Source organism: Cydia fagiglandana, chromosome 3 (genome assembly GCF_963556715.1).
Source record: "Cydia fagiglandana chromosome 3, ilCydFagi1.1, whole genome shotgun sequence".
In the NCBI taxonomy this organism is placed as follows: domain Eukaryota; kingdom Metazoa; phylum Arthropoda; class Insecta; order Lepidoptera; family Tortricidae; genus Cydia; species Cydia fagiglandana.
In genome coordinates, this window is record NC_085934.1 from 20,220,143 (window position 1) to 20,239,511 (window position 19,369).

A 19,369-nucleotide genomic window follows, 5' to 3' on the forward strand; every position below is an offset into this window, starting at 1 on the left:
GACTTTGTTCTATGTATGTGTCGATAATAAGAACCCTGGCCTGGCCAGCCTTTCGTGTCGGACACACGACTGACGTTTGAATCCACGATTTATGACCACGAATTATAATTTTGCATTTCTTTAAAATATTACAAATTCTAAAATGTATTCTGCAAGTAGGTAGGACTCAAGAGCCCTTTTACAAGTCTATATACATTTACAGGAATATCATATAGGTAGGTAGGTACCTATTTAGTAACATGAGAAATACTTAGCAACATTTATAAATACAACGACCAAAACCTGGGTAAATATTACATTGTAATAATCTTAAAAATAAATACTTAATTACTACAAAATATAACAGAGATGTATATTCTAATATGATACTGAAACCGAAGCTGAGATGTACCTAATGTACTCGTGATTAGTTAATTACCGATTACAATAAAATAAACTTACATTCACGTCGGCACAGTTTCATTTGTTTTCCAATCAATGAAATGTATGATTTAGGCATTTTTGTATGAAAAAAGTTATTTCCAAATGTTTACACACACGTTTCGAATAACACGAGGTCTATGTGGCGAGAAAAGGATAACTGTGGGTAGTAATGAATTTCGCTGACAGCTGCTGTTGATTTTTTTTTTCTATTTTGCTATTCGATATAGGCTAAGATCATAGCTGATACTGCTTTATACTTATGCAATTTTCAAGGATAAGTCAATAGGTTGAATAATATATAAATTTATAATTTATAAATAAGATTTAATATGTATGCGTTTTTTAGAATTTCACTAAGGTGTTATATGACGAATTTTTGATGGTATGGTCAATGTCATTGGAAAATGGCGGCAAATTAAAAAAAAATAGAAACTGCGCTAAGTATTAACCGCACTATTCTCTATTTTATAAGTACCAATAGTTTATTGGTTTTCTCGAGTAGGTATAGTGACAGAATGCTTCACCTGAAATAAACATTAACACCAACAATTTTTCAGTAGGTTGTTGGTAGGTTGATCGCATCTTAGATAGACCATAGAATATTCAGGAACGTTTTACCTCTATAGGTAGGTATACGTGGTATAGGTATATAGGTACGTTTTACCTTCCTTGAATACCGTGTACTTACTGGACTCTACGCTATAATTAATGTCATATTTTAAAATTGGAAGACTTTCTTATTTTAAATTATGTCATTCAACTTGCGCGGGAAATAGCCTGCAGCCTGTCATTTACTTTTCCCCGCCTGGGGCGTGAAAATGTCATGTTTTCCATTCACCTATCATATCATAATATATCACTACGGTGGCTTTGAATGTCAAGAAAATCGATAGTTGACAGCCTTCTTGTACACTTGTACAGTCGCCATCAGATATATCGGAGCGGCCAAGGTGTTCACAATATCTGAACACGCACTCTAACGCCCTGACAATAGAGGCGTGCTCAGATATTTGTGAGCACCTTAGCCGCTCCGATATATCTGATGGCGACTGTACCTATCTATTTAATTTAGTACTACGAGTACTATTATAGGTACGTTCAGCTGCAGCGTTTAATTCAGCTTTTAATTAAATAATTGCGCAATTAAGTTTTTTCTATTTTATTCTTACACTTAATTTCAATTTATTGACATAACACATAATCGAGAATTAATGTGCTCAGTTATATAGGTACCATTATATCGCTATTAAATAAATTAAAATATGAAACAAAAAAATACCATTGGTTACTTTTTTAATGGTTGCTAACACAGATTAAACTCAACTATTTTTATCGGGTCGTAATATATTATCCTTAAGGAATATGCGTATAAATAATCTTGTAGGTGTTGTTTTTATTGTAATTAATTTTAAACAAAACAATCCTCTACAAAGCCAATTTAAAAACCCCAAATACTTACAAAGCGAACGAACCCGAGTTCAAATTAAAAAATGGAACACAAACTTTTTAATTCCGGCGCGTTTTATTTTTAATCGTCTGACACGACCGCGGCGCGCGGGCGGTGCGAGTGACTGAATGTATCAACGGAGTGTGCCGGCGAATTAGGTCGAGCCACATGCTGCAGCTTATCATGAATTGAGATGTTTGCGATATGGAGCTAATAAACTGCAGTCATAATATTTCATCAGTGATTTTTTGAATTTTTTGCGGCAACCAAGCTTCCGTCACTCCAAAGTCACCCTGACCTTGGTCGTAGGGCTAAAGGCTCCTCTTCACGTTGGGCCAACCCCAACGCCATCGAGGGACGCATTTATGCGTTAGAGGGAGCAAGTGATATTGCTATCTCATTCTACCGCATGGCTGCGTCCCTGGTTGGCGTTGGCGTTGGCCCAACGTGAAGAGGAGCCTTAACACTTTGGTCGGCATCGGTATCCTACTACGCGGTCTGTACAATGTACCAATGTCAAGTGGTTGGAAGCCTCGTTACAGACTGTGTCAGTAATAATATATATAATATACCTATAGGTACATATAATATAATACATTTTAAAGTGTAAGTATTTGGTCATATGGTGAGAACAATTAGACCATATGACCCTACTTATTTACTTCTAGCAATGAGTACCTAATTAAATATAGTTAAATATACAGGATGTTTGGTACATCGTTTGCCAAATTAAAACGGCAGATAGCTTGAGTCATTTGCTATCTTCTCATGCCCAATAAACATACCCCGGCCGGCGAGAGCAAAAATGCGTCTGCTCCTAGTGCTTAATTAAATATCGACTATTCTATCGACATATGGATGTCGATAGATTAGTCGACTTTTAATTAAGCACAATTTTTTTTTAAACTGAGCCATTAGTATTTGTTATTTATTTCAACTTGATACCTCCACGCGTTTCTAAGAATAACCCTAAAACAATTTTCTATCAACATAAAATTATTATTATTATAAAGTTATTCACAATAAGTATCAGAATGTGTTGAAGAATTTTAACTTTAAACAATTTAAATAAATTGATATCTGGCAGAGAAGTGGAACTACCTAATACAGAACAAATTCATAATCACTATGAATTATTTCGTTTTGCTCCGATTACTACAGTAGATTTAGAACGGTCCTTTAGTTTAATGAAATGGATTTTATCGGCAAGGCGAAGGAGTTTAAAGTCAGAAAATTTAGAAAAAATGCTAATTGTATATTACGAAAATTACATAAAATACTGAATAAATACAAACACTTGGTTTTAATTTTGTTTACAACAATAATTAATACTTCTGCATATCATAACGGTGGTCCAGTACATCGTGTTGTTTTTATCGACATCGACCAAAATGTGTGTCCTCGCACTATTAAGCTGTCAACGCATTTTTGCTCTCGCCGGCCGGGGTATGCCAATAAAACAAAATTGGCCATGGTTTTTTTTTACTACTACGCAATTAAAAATTTGAAATTTACGAAAAACTGTCATAGAACTGAAAAAAAAATGTGCGCCAGATTAAAAATTTCTAGGCCTGAGAATATAATAATAATAGTTAATGACTCAACCTATCTGCCGTTTTAGTTTGGCAAACGATGTACCAAACAGCCTGTATACATAGTACGTTTTAAGAAACTAAATTAAATATAGATGAGACGGAAATTTATTTATACCTGGCTAACTGAGACCCTGTGTAAGTGGAATACCTCTTTAAGTGAGACTAATTTGCTCGTCCCTTGAGATCCCACTTATCCAGGTTTCACTGTAGTTTTTTTTTCAGAATGTGATCGTTAATTGTGCCAGTTCCATCAGTAGATGCGGCAAATTTAAAAAATGTAGGCGCAAAGGTTTGTCCTCGCACATTCTATACGTTATGCCCGTCAATTTCTGGAATGTAAACAGACTTGTAAACATCAGGTCGATAATTGGCCATCTCGTCGGCCTCGCATAGCGATTGCGCTTTCTAGTACAAGGTTGCGTGCGCGCATGGCGCCGGGACTTTTAGTTGACGTTTGAGCTTATAGGATTTATTATAATCGTATGACATTAACAAACTATATAATCCCTTTAAAATTATAGTCATTGAGCTTTTATTGTACTCTCCGCTGTTTGCCTGTCATCATCATCTCAGCCATAAGACGTGCACTGATGAACATAGGCCTCCCCCTTGGACCTTGCCTGTTGCTTGTTTGCCTGTATTATTTTATTTTTAAGGTTTTACGATTTTCCTCGTCTTATACTTATAGATATTATCAAAGAGAATTTGAAATAGAGAGTTACTGTCATGGTAAATTATGTAGCTACAGTACATTTACTGCCATCTTTCGACAGAAGATTAAAACTGTTAGAACGCCATTTGACTTTAATCATTATTCTTTCACTGATATGTGTTGTTAAATATTAATATTAACGCCATGTACTCGAGAGAAGCCTGAAGGTGATGGCGCCATCACTCGAAAAGATTACACCATACCTTTGGCCTAGAGTGTAGTAGAAGACAATGAATTGACTGGGCCTTAAGAATTAAATGACAGTTTTTTAAAGGGCCCACTGATTAACAGTCCGCCGGACGGAATCGGCGTGACAGTTAGAACAAAATTTTGACAGTTCCGAACAACTGACAGGCCGATACCGTCCGGCGGACTGTTAATAAATGGCCCCTTTAAGGTCATGATTTTGCGTTTAATGACCTCCCTCATCCTCAACCTTTCATTTCCTGAAGCTAAAGTACCTACGTCATGACACAAAATGGTCGCAAAACACGTAACTCACCAGACACTTAATACGGCTAAATGGTTCAAACCTGCGCGACCAGTGGTTCACCTTGCCCGGGCATCTTTCAACACAAGCCCTGACCGTGTAGGTATTCGCTGTGTAACTGTGGCGCCGCCCTGGCGGATTAGGGGCACATTACCTACTTTAATATGACGTTGACAGGGCTGTCAAATAGCATGAATATGTTATTTCAAGATTTTGTTCGTAAAACGTGCGTTATCGGCGTTTGGCACCCCCACCACCTTTTTTCGTACATGTCCAATAGAATCTGCTGTTGGTTATGGGCCACATTTGTACCTATAAATTTAAAAATAGCCGACAAATCTTCAAACGTAAAAAAAAATGGTGTTTAGGTGGGTTTTAAATTTGGTCCAGTCAAACTAATCCTGTACCTATAAAAAACCCCAAAAAATCGGTCGTATGGAGATTATTGACAAAAAGCGTAAGGTATGTAGACAGAATTATCCATGTCACTTTTTAACCTCTTGCAATTTTACTGATAATGAGACAGGTATGAAGCAGTGGTGGCCGAGTGGATATGACGTCTGACTTTCAATCCGGAGGTCGCGGGTTCAAATCCTTGGCTCGTACCAATGAGTTTTTCGGAACTTATGTACGAAATATTATTTGATATTTACCACTTGCTTTTCGGTGAAGGAAAACATCGTGAGGAAACCTGCATATATCTGCAAAGAAATTCAAAGGTGTATGTGAAGTCCCCAATCCGCATTGGGCTAGCGTGGGGACTATAGCCCAAGCCCTCTCGCGCATGAGAGGAGGCCTGTGCTCAGCAGTGGGACGTATATAGGCTGAAATGATGATGATGATGATGAGACAGGTATATATACTAAACAGTTGTTAACACGCTGCAGTAGATAACTATCATAACTCTACAGTAGTATAATTATCTTTGTTTTCATCATGAAAATTAAACATTCATTTTATTATTTCGCAAATCGCCAGAACTCAGTCTGAAGCGAACTACTAGTCGTATCCTTGATTATTTAAGTTACTAAAGTTTATTTTTATCCTGTAAAGAAATAGCTATGAAAAGTATTTTCGTTTATCGACCCCCGTCGACCCATTTTCGCCAAAGTCGCCTCGCGCCCAAAAAATTCGATACCACCGTAACCAAGCAACGACTAAACGTTGTCGATCACCGCTTCCCGGTTATAAATCATAGACCACCATTATACATGTGTATGTGTATTGTGTAGTGACTTGCGTGCATAAATCTATGTAAGTATCGTGGGCATTTAAGGTTAAAACTTGGATGTATGATTGTGGGAGGTTCGCGGCGAAATCAATAGTTTTCGTGGCAACTTCGTCTTTCATTTGTTTCTTCGTTTCAACTTGTATTATTGACAGTGATCGTACATTTTCCAGCATTTTTGGTGCAGCGGAGTGGTGTTAACGGAATTGGTATAAATAATTTCAACCCTAATGATTAATTAGCGTTAATTACGTTAATATTAACCTTAATTTACCATTTCAGTTGAAATTATCTATACCAATTCCGTTAACACCACTCTGCTGCACCAAAAATGCTGGAAAATGTACGATCACTGATTATTGATCAGGTTTTTGACTGTTGTTACTTACACCTACTTTGACTGTTGTTAAAGTATAGAACATACAAAAATATACATATGTAAATATTAAATTCATATGTATTTAATATTTAAGAACTTAGTGACACTTTTTGTATTCCCCCGAGAAAGACTGAATCTGTCTTGATCTCACTGTCGAGTATATAAATTCTACCATCGTAATCGTTCTATATGGCACTGATTTTTACTAAAATAATGACAAAAAAAAATAATGGTGTTGTATAATGGTGTTATAGATAGGTGCTCATTTTGTGAAGTTGGTGTTTTAATTCAAAATTACCTGAGCATGCTAAAGGATCGTAGCTTTACTAGTTATGTAACTTGTTATCTTTTAAGCTTCAAGCCAAACTGTCTGCCCGATTGGTTTTTCGTATAAGCTAGCTTAATAACTTATAGAGGTAGGTAATCGTAATACATAACCAGGCTGTTTCTAAAGCGCCCTGTATGTGGAGCGCAGAATTCGGCCACAGTAGATGAATTCCCGCAGTAAACCGTTTTTTATTCGCCACTCATTTTCCTCCAGTAATTTTCCTCCTTTTTTAGGGTTTCGTAGTCAATAAGGGACCCTAGAAAGGTTACCTATCAATCACCATACGTCTACTCTACACTATCTGTCCGTCAATGGCTCACTCAGTGACCCTTAAGGTGACAGTCCATTTCCAACGAAAGCTGCATTACTGTTCATTTTACTATGGAAATTGACAATAACAGCGACGCGTTCAGTACTAGTAGTGCAGCTGCAGTCAGAAATGGAATGTTACCATTACGGTGACGTTTAGACGCAGCTGCGTTACTGTTGCAGCGTCGGATCGTCGTTGCCGCCGCTGATTCCTTGATTAGATGAAACGAGTGACGCATAGAACGACATAATCGCGGCAGAAATGCGGCAGCTAATGCCACTCATTATATCAATTAGATTGACAAATACAGCGCAGCAACGACGTCTCAACAGTATTGCAGCTGCAGTTGATACAAACGTCACCTTTATCGTAATCAATCAACATTTTATTTGTCATAATACGGTTAACATTAATCAATAATTACAGGTCTCGAATTCTCAATCCATTTTCGTGAAATTTTGAGAGCCGGTTAGATGAATAAATAGATATTTCATCTCTCCTGTTCGGAAAATTTACCTTTCATAAGCTGATAACCGGGTGGAAAATTGCATTTCCCACCCTAGGATGGAAAGTATTTTTTTTTTAATTCAATCAACGTCTAACAGCAACATGCCATATTATAAGCTCTCATATCAGCATCCGCATGACTGAAATTGGCGCCCACATTTTACATTTTCAAGTGATTCGAGTGGCTTATAGTTGCGGTTTAACTATATATCTGTTAATAATTTGTTCTAAAGAATTATACTTACCAATAACAAACCTACATTTCGCGTGTTTAAATTTCCTCATAGTCGAAATGAAAAGTAGAGTGTTTAACTCGGGTAAAAGTAACCATCTCACCCTCGAACTATTGGCGCTCTTGGTTAACAATCTACTATTTTGTTGATTCAGTTTAAAAAAAACAAAATGCCATGGGTCCGTGGTTCGTGAGATCTACTGCTCACAGTGTTTATTAGAGTCAAGTATCTCTCTGCTTCGCCTAAAGGTTGACTGGTAGAGAATGCCTTATGGCATTAAGTCCGCCTTTTGTACTGTAAGGTTTTCTTTTGTGCAATAAAGGTTAAATAAATAAATAAATAAGTATCCCACAGTCGACAACTTGCCACAGCCGTACTGTTCATAATTCCATGCTGTTCCCAAACTAAGCACATGAAATCGCGTGCATTTGCCCTCATTCACATTCCCATGTAAATTCCGCCATGCATGGCCGATAGCATCTTACTCGCTGTAATATACGTTCCGAAGCACAAAAAGAGTCTATTATCAATATGGGACTGTAAAAAGATTTGCCAATTTTAGTACTAGGTATACTAGTTCATCGAAATTGTGGGTAATAGGGACCTATAATTTTTTTTACCTATTTTGATATGTCCTTAGATGTGAAAGTTTGTATATGTTGCAGTCAAAAGTGTGAACTGGTCAAAAGAACTTTTATTTTATTTATTTGTTAGCCTGTTGTGTCCCACTGCTGGGCAAAGGCCTCCCTCTCTTTCTTCCACGCGTCTCGTTCTATGGCAATATTGGGCCAATCTTTCCGAAAGACGTCAAGATCGTGCCGCCACCTCCTTCTAGGTCTGCCGTGACGCCGCACTATGTTTGGTGTCCACTCGGTAGTTTTCTTGGCCCACAAGTCGTTTGGCATACGGCAGATGTGTCCGGCCCAGTCCCATTTAAGCTTGGCGGCTGTCAGGGCTACGTCGGCTACTTTGGTTTTGGAGCGCAAGATGGAATTTCTAATTCTGTCAGTCAATTTGACACCAAGAATACTGAAAAGAACTTTTAACCGACAAAAACAGGCAAAACTGCTTTTGACTGAGCATGTTGGTCAAAAGTAATTTTACCTAAAAATCATACCTATTTCTTTCGTTTTTAGGGCGTAGCAAAAACAAAATAACCCTAAGCTACCTATCTCTGGGAACAGTTTCGTTTTTTGGGCGTAGCAAAAAAAAAATAACCCTAACCTACCTATCTCTGCGAGTACTTTTGACTGATAGTAACAGTCTCAATTACTATTAACCAATGATTTTCAGGTAAAACTACTTTTGACGAACATGCTCAGTCAAAAGCAGTTTTGCCTGTTTTTGTCGGTTAAAAGTTCTTTTGACCAGTTCACACTTTTGACTGCGACATATATAACGCGTTTACGCATAGGATATTTTTTTCGAAATGCAAAATGAAATATCATTGTCTAAAAATATGAAAAGAAGGGTTGAATTGAAAATGCGGTAGGTACCGTACGACGGAGTGGGAAAAGGTAAATACATAATTTAAATTCTAAAAAAATTGTGATAACTTGCTACTGGATAACAAATTACCCCTTTACTCACTACAAAACAAACCTCAATTAGCTATTAATCGTTTGTCTTTATCTATCATTTTGACTTATGTATTTGTATGAAGGGGATACATAAAGTTTTATGATTAAGGGGGTTAGTCAATAACGCCTGTACAAAAATCACCGAGCAATAAATGCCTCATCCGCAACTCCGTACTTCGTGCCGCGATAATAGTAGGCGAATTAGTAAACTCTGACGTTAATAAATTGCTTCAGCTCCTTACAGTTTAAATGCTAGTAAAAGTCCCGCTGAGCACAATATACGTACATAATTACTAGTTAGTATGTAGGTACGTATATTGTGCTCAATAGCTGCCTATGGGCCCGATTCGAATTTTGAAATAGACATCTATTAGATATCTTTTAGACATCACCAAGATACGATAACGATATGTTTAAGATCTACCCTGTCAAATTTGACATTTGCGCGATTCTGGAGATACTCTTGAACGATCTCCACAAGATATGACTCAGAGATCCAATTCACATCTAATAGATATCTTAAGTTATTAGGGGTCATCCATTAATTACATCACACGTTTAGGGGGAGGGAGGGGGTCAATAAAATGTGACATATTGTGACATGGGGGAGGGGGGAGACACAATCTTTGTGACGTTACTTTAACTTCATCAGTAACCGAAAATTTATTTAAATTATTTTATTCGCTGTACATTTAAATAACAAGTTTTTAAAACGATAATCGTTTTTATTCGTTTAATTTTCTTTCCTAAGCAGTTTTGGGTTATAAAATTACTAATATTTATATCGTCAAAAACATTTTGATAAAATATTAATAATACTTAGGTACTTACCTAATTCGATTTGGCGATTTCGTAGAAAAAAATGTGACGTCACACTAGGGGGGGAGGGGTTTGCCAAATGTGACCAAGTGTGACAAGGAGGGGGGGGGGGGTCAAAAACCTAGAAATTCGTGTGACGTAATTAATGGATGACCCCCTAACGTAAAAGTGACATTGGTTGCCCGAATTGCGCTGCAAAAGAGAACTAGTTGATATCTAAACTATAACGTATCTAGAATGGATCTAGTACGTGTCGTCTCTTGTAAATATCTTGAAGTTCGAATAAGGCAGCATTTTTTGTTTGCAAATATGATGACTCACAGCAACACTTTATTTTAATCGAGCATTTCTAAAACACAGACTTAAGTATGGTATTTTTTTTTGTTGCCATTTTTTTAAATGGTTAAAAATAGGGTGCTTATAATCTTGCGTCAGTAACTTCAACTTAATTTCGTATATTCATATATGTGTTCTTAAGAGTTGTTTAAAATTTAATAAATAATAAGTATGTTCTTAAGACCTTATGCATCTCAATGTATGTTATTTTCTCTTTGGAAAGAAAATACGCATGCTTTTCTTTAAAACAACATAATTTCACCTTAATCAAACTTCTTGCACTAAATTAGTGCTTAATTGCTTATACCAACAAGATAATAGATCAAATAGATCACGCAATAACAAAACAGTGTATTATACCTTATGCTCAGGCATTAAGATTCAAAGTCACCTAACAAATTTCCGAGCTGACCGTACCTCGCACCGCCAAGCTCGCTTTACTTAATTATGAAGTTGCTAATCTCCGACGTTTGTCTTCATTATGAACTTTGCATTCTCTACTAACTCCATGGGCTCATGCACGAAGATGGCCTAGTTTGAGCAATATGGAACGGCCTTAAATCCATACATAAACCTACATATCGGATCAATCTGATTTTCCCGCCCTCACGCTTTGTGAAGGGTGGGAACTGCGCCCGGAAACTTTGGAGGCACGTTTGGAAATACTCACGTGACTTTTTTGTAGCATCTGTCATCATTAAGTACATACAATTTATCTTTTAGTTTGGCGTTTGTCAATGTGCGGTTGTCACCTTTTCTAGCCAGGGCGCCTACCGCGAACATCGAAAATTGAACGAAAGTTCAGTTAAAGAGATATTTCTATGTTCGCGGTAGGCCTCTGAATTCACGCACTGCGATTAAATTCTTGCGATTTCAGAACCGCAGAAAGTGTAATTTACGGCATGCTTCATAACGGCACGTACTTGCAAGACTAAAACCGCAAGAAATTATAACAGTAGACAAAAAAGTATATGTTCCTTCCAGAAAATGACAGAAAACAAGCAACTAAGCATGGCCGCGAGCTGCATCGCGCTCCGCGGCGTGAAGATCTTCCTGAACGCAGGCCGAGCCGCGGCGGCTAGGAAGGCTGCTTCACCTCCAGCAGTGAGACGCAAGCCTAAACCACCTGTACCCGGACCTAAGCCACCACAGAAAGTTTTCGATGCTCTGCTTAAGAGCACTAAGCTTAACAAGTATGTAAGTTTTTTCTAAGAATCAGCTGTGTTGCAAGAAAGGCTTCACCTCCAGCAGTCAGACGCAAGCCTAAACCACCTGTGCCTGATAGAGCTAAGCTACCGCAGAAAGTACATATTTGATGCTCTGCCTAAGAGTCGTCTAAGAATCAGCTGTGTTGCAAGAAAGGGTTCAACTTCAGTAGTATGGCGCAAGCCTAAACCGCCCGTGCCTAGAGGTAAGCCACCGTAGAAAGTATTTGTTGTTCTGCCTAAGAGCACTAAGTTTAACAAGAAAGTTTCGTCTAAGAATCAGCTGTGTTGCAAGAAAGGGTTCAACTTCAGTAGTATGGCGCAAGCCTAAACCGCCCGTGCCTAGAGGTAAGCCACCGTAGAAAGTATTTGTTGTTCTGCCTAAGAGCACTAAGTTTAACAAGAAATAAGTTTCTTCTAAGAATCAGCTGTGTTGCAAGAAAGGGTTCACCTTTAGTAGTAAGGCGCAAGCCTAAACCGCCCGTGCCTGGAGGTAAGCCACCGTAGAAAGTATTTGATGATCTGCCTAAGAACACTAAGTTTAACAAGTAAGTAAGTATTAAGCAGTAATCTTATTGAAGGGAAGGCAAGTATCAAATGTAGTTATTTTTCATACTAGAGTAGGTGGCACTGCTACTTCTTCAGATTGTAGACTGATGGCTAGACGTCATTGTTGTTACTCCACGTATTAAAATGCTTTATGACACAGTCCTCTTCTTTCATATTTAGATTTAGCACTAATATGTAGCACTTTTCCCTCGCATTTCAGCACCTCACTTGTAGCGCTTCAGTTGATCGCAGCGACTCGAGCCGGTCGCTCGCGCCATGACTCACCGGAAACTTAAAGAAAAGACGCTCGAAACTTTGCACAAGTGTACGAATTTTAACAAGTAAGTGCACTTTTATATTATGGACATCGCACAGCATGGAATCACGCATATAAGGACAAGGCGGCCAAATCCGTCTGCGAGAAATTCTTCAACAACACGTGTTTTCTTTCTGAAAAAGCTAAATACCTATACAAAAAATAAAAATACTTTTTGAAGTATAATAATGTATTATACAATATAATTTTTTTATACAATCTTTTTAATGTTTCACGATCCTTTTGTGAAATTCTTAGTGTTAAATTTGATATGTATAATAATCCAATTTTATTATGGAATAATATTAACATCAATAAATTGCTCTGATAATTAGATTAAGATTAATAACGATTCATAAGAGCTTGTTGCTAGGCCTACATGAATAAAGTATATTTTGATATTTTTTTTATATATAAACGTAGTCAGTTGTTTTTATTTGCATTCTGTATGTTTTATTCTAAGTAGGTGTTGGGCATTTCTATTTAACGTCGTACCCCCATGCAGCTTGTATTTTACTCTTTCGATCCTAATATTAGGGATAAAAAGTCTGCCCCCAGAATGTCATACAATTTTTATTCATTTTGTTACTTTCATAGGTACGAACCATACTTCTTAACCTTAGAGATGGACAGAGGGCGTCATAAGCCCTCAAGAAATTGCATATACGACCCATATATGATGACTAGAAATAGTATAAAAATGCCCAATTCTAACACAAAATTTTAGGTTCGCAACCAATTCGCAATTTATGCAACGGTTTTAATTCTTCAAAAAGTAGTTCTATATATTTTATTAAGTTTTTTTTAATGCAGGTACGAGTTAGAAGCGCTGTACACGATGTATCGAAACTTAGTAACAGCCGCGCAGTCGGCAGCCCCAGGCGGCATTGGCCAGCCAGCTCCCAAGACCGACGTAAGTTTTAACTATAAATACAGCTGTCTCGGCGCCCAATACGAATTCGTCGCATTTGGCGTGGAGACGCTTGGTTCGTGGGGCAGAGGCGCACAGATGCTCCACAAGGCGCTCGGGAAAAGGCTGAGGGAGGCAACGGGCGACCCCCGCGCGGGTAGCTTTCTCGCGCAGAGAATTGCCATCGCAATCCAGCGCGGGAACGCTGCCTGCGTGTTGGGCACCCTCCCGAAGGCACCAAATTTTGATAGGTATTTTTAATTTTTAGTTTTAGTTATTTTAATCGTAGTTCGTTTTAGTTTTATGTTCCTGTTTATGTCTTTTAGTAATTTAAATTTATATTAATATCCATAATGTTTCTAATATCCCTAGTTCCTTAGTATTTCCTTTGTACAGAAAATATGCTGTAACATAATACTATAAATTATCTAATTTTTTTTTACTTCATTACACAAAATTATGGCATTCTCTATCAGTCAACCATCGGGCTAAACAGAGACATGTAAAAACACTGAATCTGAGTAACGGAATCAAGTGAATACTTAACCAATAAAAACGTTTATCGTTACAAGAAAAACCAAATATGAGACGGCAATTTCCCTATGATCTTATTGCCCTCTATTTAGATGGCGACCTCGATTCTCGCACGCAACCTAGGTCGGAGCTTAGGACTTATAAGCAAAAGCTAGATTATGAGTGGGAATATTTACGGGGAGTGAATCGTGGTATGTAGTTTAATGGCTCCTCTACACAATGGCCCAGCGTCGGCCACTCCAAGGGACGCAGCCATGCGGTAGAATGAGATAGCAATATCACTTGCTCCCTCTAACGCATAAATGCGTCCCTTGGAGTGGGCGGCGCTGGGCCATCGTGTAGAGGAGCCATAACGCTGCATACGCTGTGGGGTGAGCAAACAGGCCGCGCAGCCAAAATGCCAATCGCTTACGCTCCGTAGCGATCGAAACGCAACTGTCACTGTCACGCTAATATGGAAGAGTAATAGAGAGACATAATGCTTTTCGTTATCGAAGCGATAGCGATTGTAACCTTGGCTAGGCCGGCTGGTCTTACCTGCAATTTCTAGAGCTCTCGTACCATATTAAATCTTGGACAAGTGGGATTTAGTTTGGTACGAGACTAGGGGCCCGATTCGGATTTTGAAATAGACATCTATTAGATATCTTTTAGTCATCAGTGTCATCACCAAGGTACGATAACGATATGTTTAAGATTTATCCTGTCAAATTTGATCCAATTCACATCTAATAGATATCTTACTCTATCTAAAGTAAAAGAGACATTGGTTGCCCGAATTGCGCTGCAAAAGAGAACTAGTTGATATCTAAACTATAACGTATCTAGAATGGATCTAGTACGTGTCGTCTCTTGTGAATATCTTGAAGTTCGAATACGGCAGTTGGACTTCATTGCAGATCTGTAGTAAGCCGGAGGACTATTCTAACTTTGAAAATCTTAACTTAATTTGTTATTGATTAGACATTATGCTAGATGATCATATTGAATTCACATACTCCCAGAGAATAGTGCGAGTGAGATGCACTACGAACCATGCCAAATTAATATGAATGTGTATATATACCTAAGGTTTTAATATATATTATACATAATAGGTGTAACAGTCCGTAGTAATAGACCGCACGTGCTAGGAGGACTACGCTACGCATTGAAGCCCCTTTGGCTGAACAAAAACTTTGTGACAATCGTGTGAGGTGACGTAGATCGTTTCAATTAGAACCCCGATCGAGTTCAGAACTCTCTTTTTAAATCGTATCGACTTACATATGTATTTCATTATAATACGGACCAATAAAGTATATAATGGTAGTAATTTCGTTAATGGAACAGCCGTGGTATTTGATTTCAATTTAACCAAATTGGTACTAACCAACCAGCGACCGGATATGTATAGAAGAACGAAGCTATCAGTACATTTTTGACTTCAAAAATCGTACGATATGACTAATACATATCACTGAAAGCTACATGTAGAAATAATGAACCATAAATATAACCCGCCCGCAACTTTGCATACAACCCAATACACTATTTCCCGTTATCATAGACAAAGGAAAGCTTAAATCTCTTTGCCGTTATTAAATAATGGATGGAACGGACCGGATGGAGCCCTCTAGAATACCTCGACGTGTCTTGCTTGGTGCAGTTGCGTATGCTAAAAGGAACGTGGGAAGACCGATGCTGCGCTTTAAAGACTTTGTCAAGCGAGATATGTCTGCATTTAAAATCGACCACCATGCTTGGGAAGCCTTAGCTGAAGACCGTGATGGATGGCGCAAGCGTGTTGTGGAGGGGAGAAGGCTATGCGACCAAGCCTGGTTTAATGCTTTAGATAGCAGAAGGTGTCGCAGGAAGCAAACCGGGACTGGAACCTCGGATGGCATGAGCTTTCTCTGCCAAAAATGTGGGAGGTCGTGCTGCTCACGCATCGGCCTCTACAGCCACCAAACCCGTTGTCTATGCAGGAATGTATAAATCGTCTGCAATAGACGGAAAGGCCTGTGTACAGACAGGAGTGTACAGTCTCGGGGTGTCAATATGGGTTTCGGCCAGGGTGCGGAACGATGGACCCTGTATTTGCCCTGAGGACCCTCATGGAGGGATACAGAGCAAAGAACACGCCTCTACATTTCCTGTTTCTGGACATGGAAAAGGCCTTTGACTGTGTCCCTCGTGAGATGATCTGGTGGGCGCTGCGGTCCAAGGCTGTACCTGAGGCCTATATTGACACTATCCGGGACATGTACCACGATTCTGATTCAATAGTCAGGACCGCTGTTGGTGACACCAACCCCTTCTCTGTCACTGTTGGAGTACATCAGGGCTCTGTGCTCAGCCCGTTTCTGTTTAGCGTGATATTAGAAGCCCTGTCAGCCAGCATCCGAGACTACCATGAGCAGCCACCGTGGCTATTCATGTATGCTGATGATATCGCGCTGACAGACTCTGATAAGGGCCGACTTGTCCAGCGTGTGAACAGATGGAGGGGGTCGCTGGAGAACGGCGGTCTTAAACTAAATGTGGCGAAGACAGAGTACATGGCCTGCAATAGTACAGATCCTCTACCCGTCCGCATAGGCGTGGACATGGTCGAGCGCACGGATCAAGTTAAGTACCTAGGATCTGTACTTAGCACTACCGGGGACATCGACAGCGACGTCAAAGCCCGAATTTCCGCTGCTTGGGTCAAATGGCGGGAGATGACTGGGGTTATTTGTGACCCCAAAATGCCGATTAAGTTGAAGGGACAGGTCTATAAGACCATCATTAGACCTGCCCTTCTGTACGGCAGCGAGACTTGGCCTTTACTAGAGCGGCACAAGCAGGAACTGCGTGTCACGGAAATGAAGATGCTACGGTGGATGTGCGGAGTTTCACGCAAGGATCGCGTCCGAAACGCCCACATTCGGGGTAGTCTTGGCGTCCGTGACATCGCAGACAAACTGCAAGAGTGTCGCCTTCGTTGGTATGGCCACGTCTCGCGCAGACCGGCAAGTTACGTGGGTAACAAATGCCTGGCCATGCCGCCTCCTCCCGGTACGGGAAGAAGAGGCCGGCCCAAGAAGCGATGGCTTGATGTCGTCAAGGAGGACATGCGTGCCAACGGACTCACTACCAGGGATGCCGAAGATCGGGCAAAGTGGTCACGAAGGAGTCGGAAGGCGGACCCCGGGTCCTCGCGCCCCGCGCGGGGGCACAGCCGGGATTGACGCCAGGATGATGATGATGAGACGGAAAGGCCTGTGATGATGATGATATTAAATAAAAGTTGTGCTGGAGCAGATTGGTTGTGGCATCCTCATTCATATCAAAACCAGCCAAGTTATTTAAATAGGGCCCCAGGCGTTTCTATTCCAACACCATAATTTACTACTACTTCAGAAACTTAGCTAAATTAAGTCTTATTGTTAAGAGTGGCCAATTACTATGTAGTGGCCACTGGCCACTACACTATAGATGCAGTCACCCTATATGTACAAACTATATTACCTATAGGTAAATGCACTGTGTTCAGTACACCATTACTAACATTATTTTTACAGGGCATAGACCAGAGCACCTTCCGCGACGTAATGCACAATACTTTCGACCTAGTCACCGAAGAAGCCATCTTGGAGAGAATCTGGGTGACTTGGGAGCGCCCTTCAGGAGGCGAAGGTGCTATAAAATTTGAAGCCTGGGCTAAAGGCTTAAGCCGACTGCTAAGGGGGACTGAGGACGAGAGAAGAATGCACTGCTTCGCGGTTTATGATCTTAATGGGGACGGATGGATTACGAAGGACGAGATGTTTTTACTGTTGAAGTAAGTATATATGGGCTAATTCCTAATTAATTATTAGCTTATATTATATTTATTGTATAAACGTGAAGGTATAACTTAGGTAGATATACAATACATGTTTTGACGAGTATCAAACGTTTTTTCCTTTTGTTTGTTACAAAATGCGACTGCATATTAGAGCTATCCACGCAGACTCTTCTGTCCTCTTGGTTGGAAGGTCATATCATATGGCAGTCGCTTAATTACGTATAGTTTTCTTTTATACTCCGTCGTTGACAAACAAGCATACGTCTACCTGATAGTAAGCAGTCTGCAGACCCTCCGCCCCCTCGTTAAACTGGTATCAAATGATAATTCTTATGTTCGTAAGTTCCGCAAACATTGATATTTGATTTTGATATTTCAGGAATTCACTCTTGAAGCAGCCAGGGGATGAAGACCCGGACGAGGGAGTGAGAGACCTGGTGGAGCTGGTTCTTAAGAAACTGGACGTGGACAGAGACGGCAGGGTGTCATTCGAGGATTACAAGTTAGTTGTCTATTGTCTAATAACTAATAAGTATCTTTGGATAAGGTCTGTTTTTTTATTTTTTTAATACTACGTCAGTGGCAAGTAGTAATAAGCAGTCTCCGTAGCTTATGGACGCCTGCAACTCCATAGATGTCATTTGCGCGTTGCCGACCCTAACACTCTGCACACTCGTTGAGCTCTGGCAATACTCACCAGCAGAATCCGTATGAGTAGGGTATACTATTTGGTTGCGGTTTTCTGTAAGGTGGAGCTTGATTTATGTATCTCTGTATGAAGAGAACAGATATAAAAAGAAAACTGGGAGGATATTGCCGAAAACTCGCTGGGGCCAACTTATAGATACGGAGGCAAAGATCTATATTTCGTTTCTAAGCCAGCAGAGAAACAATTCTTCCATTATCCGCGTGGACTTGACGACACCATCAAGAGTGTTTTTCCAAAAGTCGACGCTCTTAATTTCGGAAACAATCTTGTTTTCCCGACGAATATCAATATGACATATTTAGTTTCCCTTCTGGGCTGAAGCGTCAGCGATAAATACCAGTACATGTAGTAAATCTAAGGTACAGAAGAAATAATAGTACTACCGTACAGAAAGGACACTTCCTACAAACCCGAAGTTTGACAGCGATTCAGAGTCAAATCCCTTTCTAATATATAACACTATCCCTTTCGGCTATTTAGGATGGTCAAAATTCAAGTGATTATCTTATCTGTGGTCGTGCACGCACAAGGAAGTCAAGTGGTGCCAACCCTAATAATTGCTCGGAGCAATCCTGAGCCGAACGGAGCCGAGTTCGACCGAAGTCAGGAGTGTCTCCCCACTGGCTTGGGATCAGGAGCCAACCTAACCGAAGATACAATATTTATGTTATTCTTTTCAGACAAGCTGTGGAACAAGAGCCCCTTCTGCTAGAAGCCTTCGGCCAGTGCCTGCCTTCCAAGCGACATTCCGCTGCCTTTCTTAAAACACTAGTCACTAAGTAAAACAATAATACATATAAGGAATGTATGTACAATTTGTTTTAGAATTGTATTTTCTCAAGCTATAAATATTATTTAAAAATTAACTGGAGTTTAAATAAACCCAATAAGTTAAATATCATTAAGCAGAAAGATTCAGGTTGTCTATGATGATTATGATAAAATATA

The 19,369-nt window shown here is 39.5% G+C and overlaps 2 protein-coding genes across 2 annotated transcripts in view; one reads left to right on the forward strand and one right to left on the reverse strand.

The window, feature by feature from the left end:
* Nucleotides 1-539, reverse strand: part of LOC134680355 (17-beta-hydroxysteroid dehydrogenase 13-like) — a 33,026-nt gene extending 32,487 nt beyond the window's left edge. Inside the window, exon 1 of the mRNA XM_063539480.1 lies at nucleotides 442-539. Within this exon, the coding sequence (XP_063395550.1) occupies nucleotides 442-499 (58 nt within the window). The 5' untranslated portion in view covers nucleotides 500-539. The remainder of the gene's footprint in view (nucleotides 1-441) is intronic.
* A 5,184-nt stretch (nucleotides 540-5,723) lies between these two features.
* Nucleotides 5,724-19,214, forward strand: LOC134680571 (calaxin). Its single transcript, XM_063539681.1, has 6 exons — nucleotides 5,724-5,921; nucleotides 11,372-11,580; nucleotides 13,271-13,370; nucleotides 17,447-17,706; nucleotides 18,092-18,214; nucleotides 19,102-19,214. The coding sequence occupies exons 2-6, from the start codon at nucleotides 11,375-11,377 to the stop codon at nucleotides 19,202-19,204; spliced, it is 792 nt and encodes a 263-aa protein (XP_063395751.1). The 5' UTR covers nucleotides 5,724-5,921; nucleotides 11,372-11,374; the 3' UTR covers nucleotides 19,205-19,214.
* Nucleotides 19,215-19,369: the final 155 nt, after the last annotated feature.

What these genes read in the sequence shown, in the direction of transcription:
- LOC134680571 (XM_063539681.1), top strand. Translation starts at nt 11,375, where the DNA reads ATGACAGAAAACAAGCAACTAAGCATGGCCGCGAGCTGCATCGCGCTC. An exon ending in AAGAGCACTAAGCTTAACAA is followed by an intron (nt 11,581 to 13,270) that starts GTATGTAAGTTT and finishes TTTTTAATGCAG; the next exon opens with GTACGAGTTAGAAGCGCTGT. An exon ending in GTGTCATTCGAGGATTACAA is followed by an intron (nt 18,215 to 19,101) that starts GTTAGTTGTCTA and finishes TATTCTTTTCAG; the next exon opens with ACAAGCTGTGGAACAAGAGC.